The sequence below is a fragment of the Panthera uncia genome, chromosome A2 (genome assembly GCF_023721935.1).
Source record: "Panthera uncia isolate 11264 chromosome A2, Puncia_PCG_1.0, whole genome shotgun sequence".
Taxonomy (NCBI): Eukaryota; Metazoa; Chordata; class Mammalia; order Carnivora; family Felidae; genus Panthera; species Panthera uncia.
The window spans coordinates 162,199,435-162,217,139 of NC_064816.1; the positions used below are offsets into that span (position 1 = coordinate 162,199,435).

Below are 17,705 nucleotides of genomic sequence, written 5' to 3' on the forward strand. Positions count from 1 at the left end.
TGTGCACATGACATACACACGACACACAGATACACACAGATGAATACGGACAACACGCACACTTACATGTGCACATGACATATACATCACACACACAGACATACATAGATATACAGATGAATAGAGACAACACATATACACATACACACACACACACACCACATCAATGTTTCCCAAAGGAGGGAAAACTCCACAGATTTGGACGGTCTAGAATAAGTAACTGTTGTCCAAACGGTTTGCTTCACAAAAGAACCGAGGAGGTGCCCTGCCTTTGTTGGAACAGCACAGAGCTGAGCCTCCAGCAGGGCGTCGTGTTCAAGTTCCCATCTGAGCTTCTCTGTAAGACGATTCTAAAGACCACGCTCACTGAGAGTTCGCGTTCTAGGACACGGAGCCTGACAACAGAGATGGGCACATGGAGCTCACCATCCAGGCAAAGAGGGCAGAAATGGGAGGCCGCGTCTCAATAAAAAAGTACTTGAGAAAACGAGTCGATACTCTGATGCAAACTTGAAGTGTCAGCTGCTGAGGACTTCTCTAAAAAACAAGTAAAAGCACCATCTACAGCTCGAAAGAGTCTTGGGTTTCAAGCTGGCTTTGATACATGGTCTGTGGTTTGCGCTCAAAATAAAGTATCTTCTGCCCAATCGTGTTAGACAACTATTGCTAATTGATGAAATTTGCTACCTACAGTATAGCAACTCCTGAGACAAGCTGGTGGAGTGAACTTAGTTGGGAGGTGTGGGCACAGAAAGGTGTGCAGGACCAGAGTGAGAAACGGCACGGACCGTGAGCGGCCCTCCCACACTGCGTGTGACCGATGGCACGGACCGTGAGCGGCCCCTCCCACACTGCGTGTGACCACTGAAACGCGGGCAACTTCTGAATTCATAATGAAGAAACGCCTGAACAGTGAACACTATAACGCAACAGCAAAATCATATGTGGGCAGGACTGCACACACATCTGCACACACGTGCACACACACCTGTGTGCACGTGGCCAGCCACATACTTCCATTACTTGAAGAAGACACAACGGTTTCACAAAGCACAGCGTCAAAAGCCAGGGTCATTGGTGTGATGACCTGAAAATGGGGCGGCCCGGGTGTCACCCGCCGGGTACACACTGTGGGCACGGGGCCCCTCGAGATGTGTGGGTCAGAAAGGGGAGAAGGAAGGGCACCCGTCCCTAAGGCCGTGTCTTCCCCTCTGAAGGAGGACTCATGCCCCAAGACCTGGACTACTTTTCTGGAGTTTCAATCGGCAAGGAGGCCGCACAAGCACAGGTGCGGGTCCCACCCGCTCCCCGGGGGCCGCTGCGTCCACGTGCCCCGTGGTCTGGGCTGCGGGTCGGAGGGCCGAAGGGCTCTGTTTTGTGGAGAACGGCCCCGAAGCTCAGGCCCCTGGGTCAGAACACCGGGTGACCGACAGGCTGGCTGCCGGCCGGCCTCCCGCCCCCGAGGCACCAGGAATGCCTCCTCCCGTGTCTCTGGGCAAAGACGGGCAGGGTGAGGGCACCCCCACTCCACCCACCCAATGAGCGCCGGGGGCGGAACACCAGGGCCTCTACTCACTCGGTCCCGGTCACAATGTAGCCGTGGTCCTCCTGGGAAGGCTTGACCTCCAGCCGCAGGCCTTCCGTGGGGCGTCCCTGGGCTCCCGCCGTGAGGTGGGCGTCTTCCTGCGAGGGCCGGGGAACCCAGGGCCGGAACTCGCCGAAGCCGCCCGTGCCGGGCTCTGCGGGAGGCGGCCTCTGCAGCCGCTCCTTGGAGTAGGTCTGACTCCTCACGTCCTCCACCCCGGCGCTCTCCTCCTCCCAAGTCGGGGGGGCCTCGGCGGCCTCTGATTTCTTTGCCTCCATTTTGAAGGGCTCCGAAAGAGGGGGTACGGCAGGAGAGAGTTGGGACCCAGGGTCCGGCAGGCGGTCCCCGAGTTCGAGGCTCAAACGACTGACCTGGCAGAAAGGAGGCTCCGTGAGATGAAGTTTAGGGGGACGGGCGGGTAGCCGCAGGCAGGGGAAGGAGCAGTTCTGTCACAGCTGCACTCAGACATCCGGTCAGCCAGGGCAGGACGAGGGCCGCGCACATCAGCATCACTCACGGGGAGTGAGTGCATCTGTCTCTGTCTCTCTGTCTCCGGTTCACTTTCTCCGTCTTGGTCTCTTTCTCTCTCTGTCTCTCTGTCTCTGTCTCTGTGTCTGTCTGTCTCTGCCTCTGGTTGTCTTTCTCGCTCTCTCACATACACATACACCTTCCTCAAGAATCTGACTTTATAAAGTCAGTGTAGGTGTTTGGCATCTGAAGTTTTAAAGAGAGCGCACGTGGATTCTGAGACCCCATCCTACCCCTCTGGAAACAGCGGGCCTCTGACCATGACATTACCATTTGCATCTACTGAGCTCTTACGATGCACAAAGGCTCTCTCTCAGACACCCGGTCTGCGTGAACCCCCCGAGTCCTCACGATGTCATGCTCGTCCCCATTTCACAGGGAAGTGGAGACACCAGGGCCAAGCGGTCACAGGGACACGTGATTGCATCCTCACACCCCCTGAGGGACCCTGGGTCGTCATATGCAAAGGCTTGCCCGTCCTGACCCCCGTTTCCTGGACAAGAGGGCCCTCAGAACCACTTAATTGACATCTCGCTAGATGAACATCATCTTACACACACAGGGCTGATTATAGGCCAGACACCGTGCTCAACGATCTGTGCACATTCGCTCATTTAATTGTCACCCCAGCCTGTGAGCACAGGCCTAGTTTTACCTCTAATCCGTAGGCTCCGAGGCCTACAGAGGTTAATAATTTGCCCAAGATCACTGAGGCACTGATTGGCAGATCCAGAATTTGAGTGCAGCTCTAACTGATGTCAGGGATGCCACCACCGGACCACACTGCCCTCTCAGACTCCGGCCTGCTTCCAAGGGAAGCGAATGGTCACTCCTGCTGCTGGGGCACACGAAGTGCACGCCCAGGGCACCTCCTCCTGCATACGAGAGCAAGAGACCCCTGCTCATTCTGCAAGGTATTTCCTTTTTCCGCATGAAATCACATCCCCGGGATTATACCGGATGGAAAAAGGAAAAGGGAATTTACTTTACACTTTCCATTCTCTTCTTAACTAAAAACCGTACATGATGTTTTTCCTTTTGTGTTTTGAAATATGTAAAGAAAATAGTATCTTGGTAAAAACATTTGCTCGAATCTGGATCCTGGATGGTGGCTGTACATAGCATTTCAGTTACTAAGTAGGATGGAACACGCTCCTCAGGCTTTTGAAGGAAAGAGAATTGGGTTTCTGCTTAAACTGTGTTCCGTGAGAAGAGGAAACAAAAGATATTAATAAATAAGAGCTCAGAAAATACAACACTCAATGCCCATTGGAAAAAAGTTGCTTGAAAACATACCCCAGGTAACAGAGAAATGAATCAAAATTCAACTTGTTTAGGATGGAAAGGTAGGGTATAAGGACCCTGGGGTCTTCACAGAGTCAACCTTGACTCAAGTGTGTGCCCTGGGGAGACCCAGCAGCCTTGGCTTTGGCCGCACTCGGCCATCGCTGTAAAATTCCCTCCACTTCCTAAGTCAAGAAACACGTTCTTAGGCCCGCGTCTCCCTCCTCAACTGACACAGAATATCCCCCCATTTCTGATGGACATTTAAGAGGACTGTTGATGTTTTCTTCTGCTACTTGCTAACAGCATTGAACCAAAAACCACTGAAATAATCTGGAAAGAGAAGTGCAAACCAAAAATTTTTTTCCACTCTACCAAAAAACAGAACCACGTATCGTGTGTATCATCGTTCACACACTGACCTTCTGAATCCTTAAGGCTTGTGCTAATGAGCAAAGGTTCTTAAGTAGGAACCCCTCGGTGAGTGGGGGTACCTGTGACTGAGCCCTGCTTCAGACTGCCTTCCCAACCAGCGCTGTCCAACAGGACCTCCGGCGACGATGGAAATGTTCCGTATCGCCACCATCCAATGCCCTCATTACGAAGCAACACTGGAATGTGGCTAGCACAAGTCGGGAAGCATGTTTTTTATTTCCTTAATTTTAATGAATTTAAATTCAGGGTTAAATAGCCGCCGTGTGGCTACTGGCTGCCACGTTAGACAGTGCAGTCCTAAACGGTCCAGAGCCTGTGAAGGTCCCTGCTACGTGGAGCTCGGGAGTCAGTGCACACAGGACAGTCACAAGGACATAAAGCAGGCGTTTGATGTAATCGGTCCAGGTAGGAAAATTCTAAGGAATGCTGATTTTCTTACTTGTATTGATTATATTTTTCGTATTCCTACAATGGGTATTAGTACATAATCTGAAAGCAGATATTACTATGTATCAAAATATACACAATTTTTTCCCCTATTTGGGGATTATGAGAGTTTTTTCCATCCTTTTCTGAAAAAAACAAAAAAACCTTTCTATATCACATACGTTCCCAAACCACGAACAGAGAGATGACCAGCCCAGCTCTAGATCTGAGGTGAACCAAACACGCAGAGACGCTCCGTCTTACCTCTTCGTAAGCTCTCCCTCCACCGTCCGGCACTCTGTCATCTGTGGAAGACACAGCGTTATCAGAAGCCTTGTCAAGAATGTCATCGCAGGTGACGCCCACACCAAAGGACCACAGACAGTCCTTCACAGAAGATCGGGCATAATGATGTCGGCCTAACTTCTACTATCAAGCAAACTTTTTCTGTTTATAGTACAATATTAGCCTTCTATAAGCTTCATGGAAGAGGAGGGGGTTACCAGCTAAAACACAGACGTGAAGTCAGTAACAAATCGCATTACCAGCCTCACGGATCTGTGTGTCATCGTCAGAGTTAGCTCGCGGCAAGAAACCAGTGCCGGCAGCGGTTAATAGTCACAGAAAAGCAAAGTCAGGCGTCTACACCAAACCACCTCAAGTTAAGATGTCTTTACAGTTCATCACTTTTCGCCGATGGTGGTTTCTCTAAATACCCTACCGGCAGTGCCCGATGGTGCGTAACCCGAGAAGTCGTGAAGCCCAAATGCCCAGGCACCTTCTCTGCCCCTCCTCACCCTCAGAGAGGCAGCAGTCTTTTTATTCTTTGACTGCCTAACACACAGCCTCGTCCTGCTGGAGCTTGTGGTGTCCTGACTCCAGCTTCCGAGCATGACTTTGTCCCAGCCCACAGAGCAGAGACACATGCAACTTTTCACTTGTGTTTCTGGCACGTTTTGTGTGTGCCTGCTGTGTGCAGGGCACTGAATTAGACACTTTCATGTAGGTCCAGAGACTCTGAGAAGCAGTCAGGCACAGAGAAGGCCAGTCATCAGGGGAGACGAAACCTGACCTGCTCAGCCCTTAGCCCAAGGGTTCCAGCTGCCGTGTGCGTGCACACGTGCATATGTGTGTGCATGCATGTGCATGCATGTACATGTGTGCACGCGTGTGTGCATCTATATGTACGCATGTGCATGTGTGTGCATATGTGCATGCGGGCGTGTGTGCATGTGCATGTGCACAGGTGTGCATGAGTGTACATGCGCACGTGTACGTGTGTGTGCACTGCGTGCATGTGTGCACGTGCATGTGTGTGTTGCATGCATGTGTGCATGTGTGTGCACACACGTGTGCGTGCGTGTATGTACACGTGTGTGCGTGCATGTGTGCCTATTGTGTGCGTGTATGTGCACATGTGTGCATATGTGAGTGTGTGTGCACACATGTGCACGCACCCTGGGAGGGTGGGGGGATCTCTGCTCTCTCTCTGGTGCAGCCTCGCAGGGTGGCTCTGAGCCTCAAGCAGACATTCAAATGGAGCCTTTTCACTGTATTATTCAAATATTTGACTCCATTCACCCACACAATCCAAACAAAAACACTTTCTATCTGGCCTGTTTTTTTCTAACTCTGAACCTCAGCACAGAGAGCAATTTGCCTTTCAACATAATTACTCTGGTAGGCTCAGCCTGTTAAGAAAGCTTTTAGAGGCAAAAGTTCAAACGGAGAAAAATCGTTTCTACAAATCCACCTCTCCTCAGCAGAAGGAACTTACGTGTAACCGCTTGGTGAGCCAGGCCTCTGCACAGCCCCATCCCGCCCCACAGCCCCACAAACCTGAGTGACCCTGGGGCCGGGAGCCTCACCTGGCACGCCTCCACCCTGCCGGCCAACGTCGGACTCTCTCGGCTTTCCCGTGGCTCCTTTCTCGGCACCTCGCGGCTCCCCTTCTGCCCCCACAGCTTGCATGGCGGAGGCAATCGCGCGGGCCACCTCGCCGAGGTCCGGCTGCTCTCCCAGGTCCTTCAGGAGACTCTGGAGAAGTGTTTCTGGGGGGGACACACACAAGAGCAAGCACAGGAGACACCAGGGAGGAGCGGTCAACACGGGAACGAAGGGATGAACGAGCGACCCCAAACGGCACGGCGGGCACCCAGCAGGTGCAGAGAGCAGTGGGACCCCAAGCGGAGCAGTGGAAGTTGTGTCGACGAAAGGCACAGTATCGGCCATTCCAAAACTCACTGCGTGGGCCTAGCAGCAGACCGGACGATGGGGAACAAGGGGTCAGTGAGTCCCGGGATGGAGAACAAGAACTATCATTCTCTGAAAAACAGAGTAAAACCTGAAAAAGACTGCGTGCAACCTCAGTGACCTGCAGAGCCACCTTAGGCACAACGGACCACAGCCAGAGAGCAAGAAGGAGACAGAGAGAGAATGGGACCCAAAAGCCGAAGGGGAAGGGGAAAACCCTCGGCAATTCCCCCAAACTGGGGAAGAGCATTAAGTGTGAAAGCCAAGGCACCCAGCAGACCCCAGAACCAACCCGAGAGCGAGCCACGCAGGGGCATCTCCTGGGAGGGTCAAGGGCAAGACGGCTCCCAACGGCCCCCAGAGGCTGCGACGCGACGCAGACAGCGGCTGACTTGACGCAGACCAGGGCGCGAGACACACTGCGTGTCTGGTAAGAATGATGCCTTCGCATATTTATAATTAGCTGTTTGATAACACACACAGGAATGACGTATTTGAAGTGTTAAAGAAAAAGCTTCTGATTCAGAAGCCCACGTCCAGGGAAGATCTCCTTCCAGCATGAGGGTGACGGAAAGACGTGTCCGTATCATTCGAGGAGCCAAGCTAATCTGTCACCAGCAGACCTGCAGGACAGGAAACGCCGAGGGAATGACACCGGCTGGAAACACAGGCCTGTGAGAAGTGCTGGAGGCTAGCGGAAGGGCGGCCGGGTGGGCGCACGCGCACGACGGTCTTCCTCCTAACGCCTCTATTCCGGGAGGAAGCAGCCACGTCTAACGCAGGGTTTATAAAGCAGGTCGACGGGAGTACCTGCCACCAGAGGGTAACGGAACCGTGCTGTTGTAAGGTTACCACACACATCTTACATGAGGCATCATGACAACCCTAAGCAGACGATTTTCAACAAAGCTGCCTTAATTCGAAGGCGTTTCAATGGAGAAAATTTTTTCAGAAGATGATCAAACAAAAAACTCTGACGTAACACTTTTATCCAGAATATACATTTAAAAACACCTCTAACATCAGCAATAATAATAAAAAGGGACGTTCCAATGAAAATAGGCAAAGGAACTGAACAGAAACTTCAGAAAAGAAAATATACAAGTGGCCAGTAAGCACATGGAAAAGTGCTCAGCACCATTACTAATCACTGAAAGGCTAATTAAAGCCACGGTCAGCATATTTCATGCCTGCTAATATGACTCAATTTTAAAAGACTGAGAACAAATTTTGCAGAGGAAATGTAGCAGCAGGAACTTTTGTACACCCCTGGTAGGAGTAAAGCTTTAGAGCTCCCAGGAAGCCCCTGTGGCAGTTTCTTATAACAGAATATGCCCCTTCCATATATCTAGAAAATGTGCTCAAAAACCTATGTCCATGGAAGAGGCATATAAGATTGTGTTTAGCAGCCTTATCCGTAATAGCTATACAAAAAAAAAAAAAAAAAAAAAAAAAAAAAAAAAAAAAAAAAAAAAATCCAAAAATCCATCAACGGGAGAATGGACGAACTATCTGTCATTATCTGCACAAGCAGCAATGAACTATGGTCATGTACAAACATCCAGACGGATCCAAAGGGGATTATGTTGAGTGAAAGAAGCCAGACACTGAAGAACACACATGATTCTTTCAGTAGGAGGTGATTCCAGGACCGGGTGGGGCCTATGCAGGGGACAGGGTGTTGGGACAGACCGGGCGCAGGAAGACACTCCCTGGGACGATGGGGATGTCTAATGGCACACTGGTTACGTGTGCACACACGTGTCAACACACTCATTCATACGCTCGGCATCCATACACTTCATGATACGTAAATCTCACTCCGTAACCGTAACGTTTGATGGAGTCCTGTTTCTGACGTGGGGGCAGGGGGCTGGCTTTTTTCCTGAGTATTTAATGCTGGTTAAATGTGTCACTGGTTCCTAAGTGAAGGTTCATGTAAGATGATTATTCTCATGACTTTGCTCCCTAAGAACAGTGACCTAGTGAGAGTTCATACTTCCCATGGCTTCATTCAGGCGATCCTCTGAACTAAGTTGGGGGGGCATCATTCCCCGCTTCTTACAAATTAAGAAATTTAGGCTTTTTGTATTTTTTAACATTTCCATCTTTGGGAACTAAACTAGAGTTGCACACTTAATTCCCTGTGGCACTTTCCCTCTCTTGCCCGCCAACAGGCATGAGAAGTTCTCAGCGCTCATGATTCAGCAGGGCCCCTGCCCTCACACCAACACAGAAGCCAAGCGTCTGCTCTGAAAAGGCACTTGCAGAAAAAAGAAGGTCCACGGTGACCCACGTTTGCCAAATCTACTCCAGCCGCCTTTCCTTTCATCACGGTGACAATGAGAAACAATCCTGACAGAAACTGCGGCATGAAAACACCACAGTCACTCGCCACATGGAGACCACTCGTGCAACACAGGGGTAGACGGATGCGGGGCCCACGGCGTTGAGGGACCGGCAGGCACAGCGCTGGCCCAGGAGGAGGAAAGAGCGCAGGGGCCTCACCCACAGAGGCAGGCAGGAGCACAGCGCCAGGCCGTGTCTGCTTCCTGCGTGGACCCGTTAGCACAGGCAACTGCCCAGTGTCGGCCGTGAACCCCACTGCTGGCAGCACTGGATTCCTGTCCACTTTCTCAAGCCTCACAATTCTGGAATCTGCAGGGGTTTCCCCTTTCTTGGTGATAGGTGTAGCTGAGATTTTGGTTTCTAAGAACACATTTAAAATTCTCACCGGTCACTACGTGGCCCCTATGGTGCTCCGCCCCCGGGGCTGCCGAGCCAGATTCGCATGAAGAAAAGTTGACCCCTTTCTGGGGGGTTGGGGGGGGGAGCGTGCACTCTGCCGCTTAGGAGAAAGAGTGCTACGTGCGTCCAAACATTGCTTCAGGGAGCTGAGAGCTGATGAGGCTGCACACACAGATCCGGCCCACGCGGGTATGGACTCCTCTCCCCACGGGCACTCCCAGGGTGTGGTCGGGGCAAGCCTGTTACTCTCACTCTCGCTGGTGCTCAGCTCCCTTCTGTGTAAAATGGGAACAAGTGAGCCAGGCCTGAGAAGCACTTCCCTGGGGCAGCACCACGAGTGACAACTCTAAGTATGACCATGATGAGGCACTGATGGTCACGAGTCATGTAGCCCTCCGCTGCTTTTCATCCCTCACGACCCATCGTGAACACAGAGGCTGGGGTGTCCGTGCTGAGCTCCGGCTACAGATCAGCGTCTTCGCAAGCAAGAAGCAGAGAACACGCCGTGTGTGCCCCAGAACGCTTACTTGTGCCAAGTGATGCTGCCTCCCAGTTGGTTCAACATTCAATGTAAGATTGCGCTTTGTGAGACGGTTCTTTGCCAAAGTATTCATGTGCATTTAAAGACGTGTGAAACTCAGTTATTAAAGTCAGACCCCAGGCTCCACCCATCTACTCTCTCACCCACTCCTCCACCCGACCAACCCACTCACCCATCCACCCACCCATCCACCCACCCATCCACTCTCCCACCCACCCACCCACCCACCCACACATCCATCCACCCACACATCCACTCACCCACCCTCCCACCCTCTCATCCCCCCACCCATACACGCATCCCCCACCCACCCCTCCCCCCCCCCACCCACATATGCACCCACCCACCCATCCACCCACCAACCCATCCAATCTCCCACCCACTTATCCACCCACCCACTCACCCATCCACCCATCCATTCACCTATTCACTAACTGGTACTGGGCACTCCTTGTGTTGAGAACCTAGGAGTACGAATCACCATGAGGAAGGATAGAGAATTAAAGGCATGGTTTGCTTCAGAGCTACAATAGGATTCACACTCACACAGCCAGAGAGACTTGATGACTGGACAGTATTAAGCAAACTCAACATATGGGACAGACCAACTGCGGAGACCCTGCAAGAACATCAAATGACAGCACAACCCAAAAACTGATTCCATTTTCCTCCTAAAACAGACAAGTATTTGAGCTCACACGCTCCCCAAACTGTCAGTTATTACCCCATCTGCAGGCACATGTCTTTCCTGAAATTCAACCAACCTCCAAACTTTAAATCTACTTGTAAATTACCTCCTACATTTTACCCTCAGAAATTAACAATGAAATTGACAAACTTAGATCTAACAAACGTCACTATAAAACTTTTAAACTGTAAGAATATAAAACTTAGTTTTTACTAAAAAAGTTTTAAAAATTCTTATTAATTTCTAATGAAGGTAACCCGATTAATTTACTCATTTTTAAAAAAGATAAACCCAATTTATATCTTTTGAGAAAAAAATCTTACTGTATAAATTTTGGGGTCTGAGTTACCCTGAGCAAAACTTTTTCATTAAAAACGTCAAGAATATATTTTAAGGAGAAAATCAGTAAAAAACATGAAAAAATAACCTAAGCTAAAAAGTAAGCACAAGTCTTTGTCTTTGCTGTTTATTAGGCCTGTGGCAGCATAAACACACCCACTCTAAGTGGTCTGTCTGCGGGGCTGCCGCGATGGCATAAAAGGGGCGAAAGGGCAGGCACCTAAAAGTAGGAGCCAGGCTGCGGGCGGCCGAGGCCCGTCACAGTGCTCTGCTGCTCCCTGTGCATAAGGCCCCTGGGTGCACACCACGACGCCCCCGACATCCGTCGAGGCAGGAAACGGATCGATACATGTGTGAGAAATTTTTAACAAGCGTTGAATCAAAAATGTGTCTCTGGTGAATGCAAACTTCACCAGGAAATCCACTGGACAAAAACGTTCCATTCCCAAGCACCTTGGCCAACCAAGGGCTTGCCCCGGTCTCTCACACCACCCTCGTCTCGCAGAGCCAAGGTGCGTGTGCTAACAGGGCTCCAACCACGGAATCCCTGCCCCACCCCGCTCTGCATCCAACAGCAGCAGGCAGAGGACGTCTCTTACCTCCCCTGTGACAACATTTCAGACCAAGTTAAGCCCCTGAGCCAAGGCTTCCTGTCTACCTGGGCAGAACGTTTCCTCTCAGGGCCCCACTGTCTCCAGCCACTGTCCAATTCCAGACGGAGGAGCACAACCCGACGGGGTTACCGTGCTGGACGTGCAGTGTAAAGCAATACGAGAACTACCACGGTGATTATTCCGACCCTGGTTTACAGCAACCTGGCCTCGCACAACTGGCCTCGCACAAAGCTGTGAAGCAGGCTAGATTCTCACGTAGATTCTCCAACGTTGTGTGTGGCAACGTTTGCATCCCTCACTCCCTCGTGCCGTCTTCTGTGTCTGAGTCCACGGTCTGGTCCTGTCCCCACATGTCCGAACGCCCCCTCCCTTGTGTCCCTACACACCCCCACCCGGCTTGCTCCTCAGGCAGCGTCTCTGTTGCCCATAGTGCGGGTGACTCATTCTAGGTCTCATTAAGGTGACTGATAATCCGTGAGTGATTTGTGCCTCCCAGAGACATTCACATTTAAACAGGAGAGTTCAAGAGATGGGATATTCCTTCCTCTCCTCTTTCCTCCCTCCCTCCTCTCTTCCATTCTTTCCTTCCTTCCATAAATGTTTATTGCACATTTTCTATGCCCAGCGACTTCCCAGGTGCGGGAATAAAGCAGTTAACAAAGCCCTGGCTTTCATGAAACATTCATCCATACCGGAAGAGAAAGAAAATAAGCAATTGAAAATATAAATACATAGAATGTCTGGTACTGATAAGGGCTGTGGAAAAACGAATCCGGGGTACGGAAGATGGGGGAGGTGGGAAGGCAGTAATTCCCACTTGAAGGGTTTACTGTGAAAACAAAATAAAGCGTGTAGATTGTCTACCACATTTCTAATAATCAATACAGTGAACGTGAAATTGTGCTCCTCTGCTAATAATCCGTCCCAACATTTAAGAACTCAGAGAAACTCGTATTGTGCCATACCTCTTCTTTCTGTCGCTTCCTTCAGTCTAGCCTCATTATCTGGAAAAGAACAGGAATGGATGACCGCATGATAAAACTCCTTATCTTTAAGATAAAGACCAGAGATCAGGAGAGACTTTCCATGGATCTCTTAGAATAACTGTAATAAGAAATATCCACCTTCAAAATGGAATAATACAATATAATTCCAAACATTGTCCCTCTCATCTAAAAAAGAAACTTTTCAGGTTTCATTAGTGAAAAATAACTTAAAAAAAACCCTTAGGTATGCAATGGTAGATTCGAGTGGCTGAGCAGCTTATGATGAGAACGATTAACACATATCAGAAATCATCTCCCATGCCACTACTGTAAACCACACTGACTTATCTCAAAGGCACCCACTGTCAGTCATGTGAAGATGAACAGAAATCAAGAAATCCTTTTTTAAAAGTCCAGCTAGCCCTGGTGGATTGAAAAGGGACCATGGCACAGAGCACAATCAAATACCACGCGCATCAAAGTGGAACATTCTTTTGTTCCATCAACTGCACCATATAATTCCAAGACCCGGCCAGCTTATAATGACATTTTAAGTAGCTTTCAATGCTCCAAGTGGGCTCTAGCAGAGCAATTACACAAATGTCAGGACATCAAATATGTAAGGCCTGGAGTAGGAGATCAAGTCACATGCACAACTGCTGCAAGCCTGACCTACTGAAATTATATGTCTTAATAGGGTCCCCCAGACAAAATGTTATAAGCTTTAGAGAATAAGCAATTTTGTGCAGATAACCTCACTACAAAACTGCTTTAATGAAGATGTGATTCATGTATAACAGCTTTTGCTCTTAAATGCCTTTACCACCATGCATATATGAAAGGATACAATTTAGCCATGTGTAAACACACTTCATCATCATCTCCACCACAATCATTACCATTGTCATCACCATCATCACTATCACCATCACTATCAATCATCACCATCACCATCATCCATCACCATAATCATCACCACCACCACCATCACCACAATCATCACTATCAATCATCACCATCATCACCACCAGGATAATCATCCATCACCACCATCACCATCATCATCATCATCACTGTCACCATCATCATCACCCAGTCTCTCTATTACATGTAACACTGAGACAAAGAACCAAAAAAAAATAATAAAATTAGGTTTGGCATTAATTGTGCCACTTCAGTTGGTGATGGGGGTGGCAGTCAGATTGCTTTCTAAAGGATGTTTCATTGAAATTCACATTAACATGAGTCTGCACACTCAGAATGTTAACTGACTTATGATAAGAGGAGGCGGCCTAGACGTATTCAGGTTAGAAATGTGGCAGGGAGATGGCATTATATGTGAGGGTCAGCAGGCGACAGGGAGAATGCACTTGTTCTGTGTTGTTCGAGGAGGTCTTCCTGGTGGAAGGTGGCAGGAACAAATGGTTGCAGTAAGTCCTCTCTAGGTGCTCTACCCACTCTCCATGTAAGAGAGGCAAATTTCAACTCAATATTCTGTGTAAAGAACTTTCCAGAAAATGCTTCTGGCTTCTCATGTAATGGACCTCACAGGAAAGTAATGAACTCATAGGTACTTAAGGGAAGGCTGACAGTTCATCTGCCAGAGATGCTATTGAAGATACTTCTCATGTGAGGGCAGATTGTGTGACCCCCCAGGTTCCTTTCGAATCTGAACAGTGACTCTTTGCTGGCACAGAAGTTGAGGGAAGCTGTTTCCCAGCCGAGGAGGAAGGCACGGGATGGGGCCATGCAGAGTCAGGGTCCCTGTTCATACACAGCTGCTCTTCCTGTACATCTGAGCAACCCAACCAGGTGTGTTCACTTCAGGGATGCTGGGCAGGCAGGGTGGAGTCAGAAGCCAAAACAAGAGGAGCCATCTTCCTGCTGTGTAAGCCACAGAGCAACACCCAGAGATTCCTCTGCCCTGCTCTTGCTTCTCCCCCCACCCCCCACCCCCAGGAGAAAGCAGACTGTTTGCTGGCCACACAACATGGTGATAGGCTAACATAAAGGTTTCAGGCATCTTATACCAAATGTGGGACTGAGTTTAACTGAGATGAGGACTACTTTGATAACACAGGTACCTTCTTCCGTAGGTTCTAGAAGATGTTCATAAACCCCAGGGAAGGGCATGAAGCCAGGGCACAGCAATTTATCAATAGTTCCTCATGGGGCAGACTCTGAGAGGCAGCCTCTTTACTCCAGTAATTAAATGGTCAATTTGGTCCTGGTTGTTGTTGTTGTTGTTGTTGTTATGTTTATTTATTTGCGTTGAGAGAGAGAGAAAATGTGCATGAGCGAGAAGCTCAAACCCATGAACTTGAGATCATGACCTGAGCTGAAATCAAGAGTCAGACACAACCAACTGAGCCACCCATATGCCCCTTGGTCCTGTTTTTTTTTTTTTTTTTTTTTTAACCAAAAGTATTTAGAGCAACACTGGCCTTCACTCAAATGTGAATGTATTTTTTCAAAAATGAAAAAGGCAGCAAGTGCTTCCTTTCAAGTGAAAATGACCCTAAATTGTGGGCATATATTCTCCAGGGCAATAGAAGCACTTGAATCTGGTTTTTCCACTACTACAATTGATCACTGTCACCATAAAAGTAAAAGTTCTGGTTCAGTGCCCTCCTGAGGTTGAGGGATACAGGGTATACTTTTGCCCTGTATAAGTTTCCAGGCTGGGACTCCCACCATCAACAAAATGGGGAAATAGACAACACAGCCGGCAATTACATGGTCTTAGCAATCACGGAAAGTTCAAACAGGAAGAGGCCCCAAAACATACGTATCCAACACTCTTATCTTGAATGAGGGAAGAGAATAAGAAAGACTATCTGACTGGTTGGTGCTCAGCAGGTGTTCTGTAAAAATGAGCAAATTCATGAGTAAACTTGCTAAGAGTCATAGAGTTAGGAAATTGCACAGCCAATAGTTAAGGAAAGTGTTTCAGACTTCCATCCCTATAAACATTCCATATCAACGCAATAGAATCCATTTTAGTACAGATTTGGGGGGCAGGGGATGAGAACACTCATTACCTTGGCCATTCAACCTATAATACAGTAAGACATCTGAATAGAAAAAATAACAAGGTATGTTGGGAAGAAGCTGGGCATAAGAAATGCCCAGAATAAAAGTAAGCAGAGCGATAATAGTAACTAAATTCTCCTAATTCCTAGTCTGGGCTCCCCAGGGTGTGGAATCAAGATAATAAAGAAAGAATTCCAACAGATTGGCTAGAGGCTTTGTTTCCTCTTTGGTTTGGTTTTGAGCATCATCAGTGAGCAAGAATTAGATTGGCAGCTTCTACCAGTGGGCACACTGCATATTATTTGTCACTGGCTCTAGTTAACTATTTAGAAAACTGTATATGATTCATCCCCTAAGGTGGTTTCCATAATTTAGTTGTCATCATTGAGACTTGAATGGAAAGAATGACTTCAGCCAAAATACTCACAAGATCTATATGAATAAAGCTACAAAATTCTGATGAAAGAAATCAGAGAACTAAATAACTGGAGAGATATTCCATGTTCATGGATAGGAAAACTCAATATTGCCAAGATGTCAGTTCTTCCCAACGTGATCTATAATTCAATGCAATCCCAATCAAAAGCCCAGCAATTTATTTTGTGGATATTGGCAAACTGATTCTAAATGTATATGGAGAAGGAAGAGACCCAAAACAGCTAACCCAATATTGAAGGAGGAAGAAAAAGGTTGGAGGTCTGACACTACTTGAAAGAAAGACAGTATAGTACTGGTGAAAGAATAGACATATAGATCTGGAAAGCCCCAAAACATACCCAAATAAGAATAGTCAACTGATCTTTGCAAAGGAGCAAAGGCAATACAGCGGCACAAGACGGTCTTTGCAGCAAATGTTGCTGGATCAACTGGACGTCCACATGCAAAAAGGTAAATCTAGACACAGACCCTCACCTTTCATAAAAATTAACTCAAAATGTATTACAAGCCTGACTGTACACCACAAACATATAAAACTCCTAGATCCAGCAATCACACTCCTTGGAATTCACCCAAAGGAGCTGAACACGCATGCCCACACGAACAACCGCACGTGTGTTTATATTACAGCAGCTTTAGTCATAACTGCCAAAACTTGGAAGCAACCAAGCCCCTCAGTAGGTGATGGATAAATTAAGCTTTTGTCCATTCATACACTGGAACGTTATCCAGTGCTAAAAACAAATGAGCTGTCAAGCCATGAAGATACATGGGAGAACCTTAAATGCATATTACTAAACTAAAGAAGCCAATGTAAAAAAACAAAAACAAAAACAAAATCACACTGTGTGATTTCAACACTGAGACATTCTGGAAAAGGCAAAACAATGGAGACAGTAAAAATTTCAGTGGTTGGAGGATTGGGAGGGAGATGGGTGCACAGGGGAAGCACAGAGGACTTTCAGGGCAGTGACTACTCTGTATGATCCTACAATGGTGGACACAAGCCACTGTACATTTGTCCAAACCTGCAGAATGTAAAACACCAAGAGCGAACCCTAACTAAACCCTAAACTATGGTGATAATGATGTGTCCATACAGGTTCCCCAGTTGTAACAAATTTAACACTCCAGTTGGGGATCTTTTTTATGGGGAAGGCTGTGCACATGTGAGGGCAGGACGTACATGGGAAATCTCTATACCTTCCCTTTAATTTTGCTGTGAACCTAAAGCTTCTAAAAAATAGTCTCTTAAAAAAAAGGAAAAAGAGTGACTTTAGGCTTTGTTAAAACTCAGTGACTATTGAGGCTGGGAAAACTCTAATCAGGGTTCTGTGGTCTGAAAAGATTTATGCATGAGGATGTTAATGGTGCTATTATGTGAAGAGCAAAGATCAACAAACTATATATAATTTAGGAGACTTGCAGTTGACCCTGGAACAACGCAGCTCGGAGCTGTGCGCATCCACTTACACATGGACTTTTTGTAGTACAGAGTACTATGAACATATCTTGTAACATTTCCTTTTTTCCAGCTTACGTTATTGCAAGAATACACATAAGACACAGAATATGTGTTAATGAGTTGTTTGTATTATCAGTAAGGCTTCCAGTCAACAGTAGGCTATTAGTAGTTAAGGTTTTGGGGAGTCGGAAGTTAAGTGCATAGATTCAACTACACAGAGGGTTGACACCTCTAATTCCCACGCTGTTCAAGAGTCAACTGTATAGAGACATAGAACTGATTTAAATGTATTGTGGTACTTACATACCGTGATGGTTAGATGATTATGCCTCTACTTAAAAA

General features: G+C 47.9%; 1 protein-coding gene across 7 annotated transcripts in view; it reads right to left on the minus strand.

The window, feature by feature from the left end:
- Positions 1-17,705, minus strand: part of PTPRN2 (protein tyrosine phosphatase receptor type N2) — an 803,411-nt gene that overhangs the window by 455,524 nt on the left and 330,182 nt on the right. For all 7 annotated transcript variants that reach the window (XM_049642198.1, XM_049642197.1, XM_049642193.1 and 4 more), the window contains 3 exons: positions 6,127-6,309; positions 4,523-4,563; positions 1,577-1,956 (listed from right to left, as the gene is read on the minus strand). In XM_049642198.1, the coding sequence (XP_049498155.1) occupies positions 1,577-1,956; positions 4,523-4,563; positions 6,127-6,309 (604 nt within the window). The remainder of the gene's footprint in view (positions 1-1,576; positions 1,957-4,522; positions 4,564-6,126; positions 6,310-17,705) is intronic.